Source organism: Phocoena sinus, chromosome 11, assembly GCF_008692025.1.
Source record: "Phocoena sinus isolate mPhoSin1 chromosome 11, mPhoSin1.pri, whole genome shotgun sequence".
Classification (NCBI taxonomy): Eukaryota; Metazoa; Chordata; class Mammalia; order Artiodactyla; family Phocoenidae; genus Phocoena; species Phocoena sinus.
In genome coordinates this window covers 51,694,069-51,703,955 of record NC_045773.1, presented here as the reverse complement: position 1 = coordinate 51,703,955, position 9,887 = coordinate 51,694,069, and the positions used below count along the sequence as shown (strand labels likewise).

The window sequence follows — 9,887 nt, the reverse complement described above, 5'->3', positions numbered from 1 at the left end:
CAGTAAATATCAATGAATGTAACTGCTGGATGATATGGCAGAGTATGTTTAGTTTGGTAGGAAACTGCCACAGTGTCTTCCAAAGTGGCTGCACCATTTTGTATTCCCACCAGCAACGAATGAAGAGTTCCTGTTGTTCTACATCCTTGTCAGCATTTGGTGTTGTCAGTATTTTGAATTTTGGCCACTCTAATAGGTGTGTAGTGGATCTCATTGTTGTTTTGGCCTGTATTCTTATACAGTGTCAATGGTATGACAAGAAAAGCTGAAGGTTCAGATTCCAGAACACTAAGTAGAAGAGATAGCTAGAAACAACACAGGATATTGGATCACATCCTGCCCAGGGGAAGAAAGTGCTGTAAAAGACATTATTATGGGGCTTCCCTGGTGGTGCAGTGGTTGAGAGTCCGCCTGCCGATGCAGGGAACACGGGTTCGTGCCCCAGTCCGGGAAGATCCCACATGCCGTGGAGTGGCTAGGACCGTGAGCCATGGCCACTGAGCCTGCGCGTCCGGAACCTGTGCTCCGCGACAGGAGAGGCCACAACAGTGAGAGGCCCGCGTACCGCAAAAAAAAAAAAAAGACATTATTAGGACAGTTGACAAAACAGGAATAGGGAATATAGATTAGTCCTCCATCAATGCTAAGTTTCCTGAATTTGATCATTGTCTTAGTTTAGTTCTTAGGACATACATATCAATACTAAAAGATTAAGGGGGAAGTGACCCCATGTATGCAATGTACTCTCAAATGATTCAGAAAAAAGCATAGAGATAAATATAGAGAAAGTAAATGTGGCATAACTTAGCAATTTGTGAATGTGGATGAGGGCTATATAGGAATTGTTTCTACTATCCTTTTAATTTTTCTGTAAATTATTTATTTGTTTTAAAAAATATTAATTTATTTATTTGGCTGCACCGGGTCTTAGTTGCGGCCCACAGGATCTTCGTTGCGGCATGCGGGATCTAGCTCCCTGACCAGGGATGGAACCCAGGCTCCCTGCATTGGGCGCACGGAGTCTTAGCCACTGGACCACCAGGGAGGCCCCTCTATCCGCATCTTTTTTTTTTTTTTTTTTGCGGTACACGGGCCTCTCACTGCTGTGGCCTCTCCCGTCGCGGAGCACAGGCTCCGGACGCGCAGGCTCAGCGGCCATGGCTCATGGGCCTAGCCGCTCCGCGGCACGTGGGATCTTCCCGGACCGAGGCACGAACCCGTGTCCCCTGCATCGGCAGGCGGACTCTCAACCACTGCGCCACCAGGGAAGCCCTTTCCGCATCTTTTGATGCACACATACAAGTTTCTCGAGCGTATTCTTTTATTTATTTATTTTTTAAAAATTTTGGCCGCACCGCACTGCTCCCGGGATCTTAGTTCCCCCACCAGGGATTGAACCCACGCCCTCAGTAGTGAAAGCGCCGAGTCCTAACCACCGGACCGCCATGGAATTCCCTCTCCAGCGTATTCTGAGGAGTGGAATGACAGTCATAAGGTGGTGTGCATCTTCAACTTGATTAGTTTAACAGTTTACAAAGCGCCACTGACATCCTTATTAATTTTATTTATGCATTGTCTTTCATTGAAATGAGGTCGTCGCAGTGCCATCAAAGTGTAGGCAGTGGACCCGCAGGATCAGTCTCACCAGGGTGCTGGTTAGAATCGCAGATCCTCAGACCCCCATCCCAACCAGACTTGCTGAATGAGAAACTCTGGGGTCACGGTCCAGGAATCTGCGTTTTCACAAGTCCTCTAAGAGATTCTAAAGTGTAAGCAGCGCTGATCTATGATCCATTAGGGCCGCGCCTGGCTTGCAGACCGCCCTCTTTATAAAGGAGCTAACCGTGGATCCCAGGATCACGGGTTAGATCGTGCAGGAACTAGAGGGCAGCGCCCCTCCCCAGGACACCCACTCCGCGCGGGCAGTTTCGCCCGGACCCCCGGATTGGGTGGGGAGGGGCAGCCGGACGGGGCGGGCCGGAGGCTGGCGTCCCCGCCTCCCCAGCATTCGGCTCGCCGCGTCGCTCAGTCCTCCCGCTTCCTTTCCTTCTCGCACCCCTCCTTCCTTCCTTCCTTCCGTCGGGAGCGATGGAGCCGGGGCGCCGTGCGGCCGCGGCGCTGCTGGCGCTGCTGTGCGCTGGCTGCGCGCTGCGCTCCGGACGCGCCCAGTACGAGCGCTACAGCTTCCGCAGCTTCCCTCGGGACGAGCTGATGCCGCTCGAGTCGGCCTACCGGCACGCGCTGGACCAATACAGCGGCGAGCACTGGGCGGAGAGCGTGGGCTATCTGGAGATCAGCCTGCGGCTGCACCGTCTGCTACGCGACAGCGAGGCCTTCTGCCACCGCAACTGCAGCGCGGCGCCGCAGCCCGAGCCCGCCGCCGGCCTCGCGCGCCACCCGGAGCTGCGCCTCTTCGGGGGCCTGCTGCGCCGCGCGCACTGCCTCAAGCGCTGCAAGCAGGGCCTGCCGGCCTTCCGCCAGTCGCAGCCCAGCCGCGAAGTGCTGGCCGACTTCCAGCGCCGAGAGCCCTACAAGTTCCTGCAGTTCGCCTACTTCAAGGCAAGTCCGCCTCGCCTCGCCCCGCCCCGCCCCGCCCCCAAGCCTAGGCCCCGCCCCGCCCCCAAGCCTAGGCCCCGCCCCGCCCCAAGCCTAGGCCCCGCCCCTTAGGCCCAGGCTCTGTCCCTCGGTCCTGGGCCGCGTCCCAACGCTCTTTCTTGACTTAGTTCTTTCCCACCCCGCGCTGCCAAAGGACGCCTTCAAATCCTGTTCCCCCTATTCTTCATCTTCAATAGAGATGAAAATACTTTTCTTGAAGGGTTGTTCTGAGGCGGAGAACATACATAGAACGCCTAGCACAGTGTTATTTGAAGACAGACTCCTTTTTTGGTATATACGGTTAAAATCCCATTTCTCAAGTGAGTGGTGCCTTTCAGTAATAGGGCGGAAGAGGACCTGCGGAGCCGGCCGGTCCCTTTTAAAGAGGAAATTAAGGCCAGGAAAGGGCAGGGCTCCTTGGAAGGACACTTCCCTGCCTGGAGGAGAAGCAGCTGAGCGCTGTGATTCATCAGGGCTGGCGCTCTGGGCTGGCTGTCTTTCATCTAGAATGTAACACAGTTGTCTTCCTCCTTTTTGTGGCTGCTTACATTCTGCCTGTGATTGCTGGCTAAAAATAGCCACAAATTGCAGTCTCTGTCCTTTAAGTCCTTACTCTGGGGACCCACAAGTTTTAAGAGGGGCCGAATTCCCTGTTACTGGATAAACAGGTTTTAGCTTGGTGGATCTTCACCGGGTTTTGCCAATAGAGCCCTCTCAAAGTCTAGTTTCTACTTTCTCGAACCGAAAATGAGTTTTTAAACTTTGCTTTCAGTCTTTGGGCTGCAAGATCTGTTTTTCATATTTCCCTGAAACGGAGCTGCGTGTCTGTTGCATTCATATGAGCCATAAAATAGCAGAAACCCTAAATAGGAGAAAAGCTGGGTTATTTCTATGCCTGATTACAACTTTATATAAGTATCAGATTTGTGAATGTTTGTCCTGGCAATAAAAAGACAATTTTAAAATAGAACGGGGATAAGATTAATACATTTCCAGAATGTATGAAATGCAGAAATAATGGCTGACTCATACAAGCAGTATTTTTTACGCTAAAAAGGACTCGTTTTAATCCTCTCTCTTTTTTGTAGAACTTTTGGCAAATACAGTCTGAGCCAATTTTGAGTCACATAATCGAGGGGAAAATGTTTTATTTTTAAACCTGGAGAATAGTGGAAGCTCTGATTTCTCTAATATACAGATGACTTTGAAACAAGTGCTGCAGGGAGGAGGGGACTGCAGTGCTACAATGTGACCGGAAGGCAGGGGTTTCCTCCATCCTGACATCCTCAAAGGTTAGGAAGTTCATAGCTTCTCTCAAAACCCTTTGTAGGTCTTGTAACAATCACTTACTTATAAGTCAGTATAGGGAATTCCCTGGCGGTCCAGTGGTTAAGGCTCTGCACTTCACGGCAGGGGGCATGGGTTTGATCCCAGGTCAGGGAACTAGGATCCTGCAAGCTGTGGGGTGCAGCCAAAAAACAAAAGTCAGTATAATACCATCTGTCTTAGTATTTTGAGATCACTTACAGGGCAGGGAGAAGTTTAGAATTTTATAAATAAACCAGAACTTTCACTTAATTGCTTCAACTGAAAATCACTGAAAAAGTGATTTGGGGTGATGATATTGTATGGCTGATTTTTTTTTTTTCCTTAATGGAGTTTATATTTTCAAACTCTGTTTCTGGGTAGAGAGGAAATAATTGGTGACAGGCATATTCATTCTACCTGGCACCTGACAGCTGGCGACAGGTACTGGAGATGGATGGTGCTTCCTGCTCTAGCAGGATCTGAAACCACGGTAGGTTTCATGCCCCAAGCCTGACTTAGGTTCATGTCATGAGCTGTGGGTTCTCTCTGTGGCCGCCATCTCCATGAAATGCTCATCTTCCCCACAGGCCGAGGAACAGGTGGGCCCCAGCGCTTTATCAAATCCTTGATTACTGTTGAACTCTGAGCTGACAGAGCTGGCTGCCTCGCAGGCATGCTTACCCCCTCTTTGCCTGGACCTGGACTCTGTCCTTCCCTGGTTGAGGGGTGGCTGGTTTGGCAGGTGACTGGGAGCCTCTCATGCAGGTGGCTGTCTCTCAGGAACCCATGGCAGGGTAGGTTCCCCCACCCACTCCTTCTCTAAAACCTGCCTGGGGGCTGTCAGAGGTTTAGCTGTCAAGATGTGGCTCCATGCTCCAGCTGACAGAGCTGGAGTTAAAAATGAATAAAATCATCCTTCAGGAAGGGATTCCATTTTGTAAAACTCAGGTCCTGAGTGAGAGGCCTTAAAAATCCCACTCTGTGCCACTCTTTCTAAGTGCTCTTCTGAGAATCAGAGAATCTAATTTCATCGGCACATGCTTTAAAAAGGGCTGCATTCATACTCTTTCCTTCCTTCTGGCTGCCAGACTGGCCTTTTTCCAGCCAGGAGTATAAAGCTGTCTGTAGAACTCTTTCAAAGGCAGTTCTGGGAATTCTCTTGTGGTCCAGTGGTTAGGACTCTGTGCTTCCCCATCCCCCTTCCGCCCCCGCCCCAGCCCAGAGTTCCATCCCTGGTCCATGAGCTAAGATCCCACAAGCAGCCGGCAGCAGAGCCAAAAAAAAAAAAAAGGCAGTCGCACTCCAGGTCACTAGCTGGCATTCCGCAAATATCAACACTGGCTTCTGGGAGTCTGTCGTTATCACCACCCATCACTCCTCCAGGGCGGCCACTGCCATTGTCTCCAAATGACTGGGCTCCCATGCTGGGGCAATTTTGCACAGGTATGTGCTATCCTTTGATTCTCAGAAATCCAGAGTGTGCCAAGTATCCCTTTATTTTTCTCTCTCCAAACTGAATTCCCTAATTCTTGCCCCAGAATGTCCCTCTGGATTGGCTGAAGGAGTCCCTGTGCACGAGATCCGGGGGCCTCCCCTCGCCCCCACCAGGTTGTGCTGTGATTCCAGGGCACCGAGGAGTCAGGACATCGGGGGGGGTCCTCTGTTTGCTGCTCGCATGTCCACACAGGGAGATGTCCCTATCCTCGGCTGCCCATCGAGGGCCTCCTTGAGCCTCCCGCCCCCAGAACATCCCATTCCTCTCTAAGGACTTCTGCTCTCCTGGGCTCCGCCTGCAGGTGCCAAACCTGAAGGTCAAGGGCCACAGACCTTGCTGCCCCTGCAGACCCCAAGGGGGACGTTCTTCTGGCCTAGAGGGTTCCCCTTCCTCCCTCTTCTTCTTCCAGGCCAGTCAGCTTCTTCCTGCAGCTCCCTCTCCCATTTTACTCCTCTTCCCATACTTGCCAAGTTCTCTCAAGGGTACAGGGGCTTTTGTCATGTTTCTGTGTCCTGACCAGACAGCTACCTCCCATGAGGCAGTGAAACTCAGAATCAGCTGACCACCACCTAGTGGGGAGAAGAGAGAGAGGGGAAAATAGAGGGAAACATGAATTAATTTCATGAAAATATTATGCAGTGGTGATGTTACATCCAAATCACTGGTACTTACCAAGTCCTGCTTTGTTGCAGGAACTGTGCCAGGTACCAGGAGTGCAGACATGAATGACACTGCTGGGTCCTTCAGGGCTCAGAGTCTGGAGGGGGAGACAGACACATTAGCTGAGACCACAAAGAGGTGTGAAAAGCAGGGAGACAGAACACAGGATGGCACAAAAGATGCTATCATCAAAAAATTCACAAACAATAAATGCTGGAGAGGGTGTGGAGAGAAGGGAGCCCTCCTATACTGTTAGTGGGAGTGTAAATTGGTACAGCCACTGTGGAGAACAGTACAGAGGTTCCTTAAAAAAACAAAAATAGAGCTACCATATGACCCAACAAACCCACTCCTGGGCATGTATCTGGAGAAAAACACGGTCTGAAAGGATGCATGCACCTCAATGTTCATTGCAGCATTGTTTACAATAGCTGTGACATGGAAGCAACCTAAATGTCCATCGACAGATGAATGGATAAAGAAGATGTGGAACATATATACAATGCAATATTACTCAGCCATAAAAAAGAATGAAATGCCATTTGCAGCAACATGGAGTTGCTAGAGACTGTCATACTGAGTGAAGTAAGTCAGACAGAGAAATATCATATGATATCACTTATATGCAGAATCTAAGAAAAAAGATACAAATGAACTTATTTACAAAAATAATTATATACATTTTAATTATAATGTATTACATATATTACATTATATATTATATAGTGTATAAAATATATTAGTACACATATATCCATGAAATAGTAAAGTTACATGTCAACATGTCTATCTGCAAGTATTCACCCGTAGACCCATGTATATGATGTGTGGGTGTGTATCTGTATATATAGATAGAGAAGAGAGAGAGGAAATGAATCCATTTGGTACAGGTTGGGTCAGTTACTTGAAATAAACAGGTCATAAGGAGGCATGTCCCCCCACCAAAAAAAAAAAAAAGAGGCTCTTGATCAAGGTTACGGAAATAGGGAGGGCTCACCTGCATGTCCAGTACGTAAAGGCAGGGATTCTTTCCCTGTTTTGCTCATTGTTACAGACCCATTTCCTAGAACAGTGCCTGGCGTGTAGGAGGCTTGCAACAAATATTTGCTGAGTGAATGGATGAGTAAGTGAGGAGGTGGTGGGAATCACTGAGAACAGTGAAGCTGAGATTCTGTGAGAGACTCTGGAAAGTATTGATACATCTGTCAAGGTTCTGGCAGAAAAGATGTGATATAGTCATACTGGGTAGTTGGAGGAACTTTTAATAAAGCAGGTATTTACAAGGGCTAGTGATAGTGAGGTGTGACACTCCCCCACCCAGGCCAGAAGGGGCAAGGGAGAGACCAATTGCTGGAAGCCAGAAGGAGAGATACCGGAAGGAGAGGCCCCCTTTGAGAGGGGCTGTGACCTTCAGTCAAGGGAGCGACCTTGCAGGGAGGGAACCAGGACACTAACAGCCCAGGCTTATTCTCTTCCCTTCCTTCAGTCTCCTGTTGGGTTTCTGTTGGAGCTCCTCATTGATGAACCCACTGGAAGCTAGGGGGCAAGGGAGTCCGCTGTGACAGCCTGTACACCAACCTCCTGGGCAGGGCAGGGTAAGGTGGAGACTGCAGGGTGTAGATCGGGACAGGCACACGAAGGCCATCTACTCACCTGCAGCGAATGAACACTCTTCCAGAGTGGCTGGACCAGGTCTTGCTGGGTCTTGGAAATCACTGAACCCTTAGCTTCCAACATTGTGTAGAAACACAAAGTTGCCGAAGGACTGAACAGACGTTCACGCTCACCACCCATTGAGTAGCTTTTCTCTTTCTTCTTTGTACTTTAGGCAAATAATCTTCCAAAAGCCATCGCAGCTGCTCACACCTTTCTACTGAAGCATCCTGATGATGAAATGATGAAGAGAAACATGGCTTATTATAAGAGCCTGCCCGATGCTGAGGACTACATTAAAGACTTGGAAACCAAGTTGTATGAGGTATATTTGCATTTTTACACAGTGGTTATTTGCAATGCGAGCTGTCAAAGAAGCGTATCTCAGTGAACATCTATTGACATCAAAGGACTGCTAGTGATTTTTGATGACATTTAGTGAATATTATGACAATAGAAATGATTGCCTTTTTAACACCTAGTTGATCCATTTAAGAATGCAGTTTTACTTTCCATGATGATTTTAAAGCCACTTTCTTTTTAAATGCTACATTTTAGAAATATGGTCATGTGATGGTAGAATAAGATGGTAGAATAAAGACGTGTCTTGGAAATCATCTGAAAATGACCAAGAATAGGAGAAACAGAAATATAATTCTCCATTTCTGATGAAGCTAGGAAACATATATATTAATACACACACACAACTTTATATCTTAAGTTGGAAAGGAAATAGAGGCGCTAGGAGGACTGACTTGACAGATTGGAGGCTACTTAAGTCTGCATCTGCAGAGCGGAATTCTGATGAGAATGAATGAGGATAATAAGAAGAGGAAGAATCTGAGCCCTTTGAGCACTTACTGTTGTCCGGCCCTGTGGAGCTCGGGCTCTGGGGGTGTGGGTACTAGTGGAGGGTGGGCAGGGTTGAAAACCTGGGATGTGTTGAAAGTACCCATGGGAGCCGTTAGATCCTAAGGTCTGACTCCAGGGTTTCCTATCGTGGGACCAGATCTCAAGCTCACTTTTTCACTGGTGGTGACCCTCAAACATAGTGGGCGAAGTCTCTTTCCTGGAGCCCTTCAGTTTTCTAGGGAAGGATTCTCCAGCCTCATGCAGGGCTGGTGGGGTGTCCGTGCTTCTCTACTGGTGTCTGAGAGCCAGTCTCGGGAGAGGGATGGGGGTCTCACAGCTGAGTCTGAGACCTTACCTGCTTCCTGGTTTTCAGCCCATGCCTCGACTCAGCTCTGCTATGCCTGCTCCCTGGCCCCTCAGCCTTTATGGGTAGAGTCTCTAGAATAGACCACCAATCTCTGGCAAGGAGTGGCTTTGGGAGGTGTGGACCTTAGGTGAGCAGGTGGGCGCTGGTGGGCGAACCCAGGGTTCCAACAGCTCTTTCAGACTTTCAGCCCTGCTTTCTTTCCCATGCCTTGTGCCAGCCTCCGTGGTCCCTGGTGCCTGCAGGTGCCTACGAGTGTGTAGCTCACCTGCTCTGAGGTCCCTCCTCTCTGATAATTTGGTTTTTTGTCTTTCCAAAAGCTGTTGAAATCTCTTGTCTGCTGCTTGCTCCTTTCCAGTTCTCCCATAAAAGGACTGAAGTCTTTTTACTTTCTTTCCTGTCATTTTTGGGGTAGGGTTTGGGGAGCAGAATGCACTGTGCTTTACTGCAAGCAGCTGCACCCTTCTTGCCCTCTTTGGAGTCCTAATGGGTGTGGCGGGCTGCCCCCTCCCCACCATCCCCACCGTGCCCAGGGGCTTCCTCTCTCTGCAGGGCTTTCTTGCTGCTGCCACGCTGCCATTTCTGCAGAGCCAGCGGCCTGGTGTTGCTGCTCTTGTACCCAATCTCCAGACAAAGCCCCTTCAGCTCTCTGCCTGTCTTGTTTCCAGGAGATGCTGCCTGCCCAGGAGGTATAAGGAGACCCACCTTCTTAACCTGAGGCCTTTAGTTGGGTGAAAATTTCAGGTCCCAGGGGTGACCCTCAAATACCCCCATACCAGAGCAACTGAAAACAAAACTACAAATGGAGAGCCCCATGCGTATTTCAAGACCTGTCTTGGCCCCTCCAATTTGGCAGGTTTCCGCATGCATCCAAGATCTCCACTTATTTCTTGTGAAACCAGGCTGCTTCCTCAGCCCTAATTATTTCTTTTACCTGCTCTAGGCAACAGTTAGCAGAAA

The 9,887-nt window shown here is 49.3% G+C and overlaps 1 protein-coding gene across 1 annotated transcript in view; it reads left to right on the top strand.

The window, feature by feature from the left end:
• The first annotated feature begins 2,074 nt into the window (after window positions 1-2,074).
• Window positions 2,075-9,887, top strand: part of CRTAP (cartilage associated protein) — a 35,113-nt gene continuing 27,300 nt past the window's right edge. The window contains exons 1-2 of the mRNA XM_032649880.1: window positions 2,075-2,559; window positions 7,887-8,036. Coding sequence (XP_032505771.1) covers window positions 2,089-2,559; window positions 7,887-8,036 — 621 coding nt within the window. The 5' untranslated portion in view covers window positions 2,075-2,088. The remainder of the gene's footprint in view (window positions 2,560-7,886; window positions 8,037-9,887) is intronic.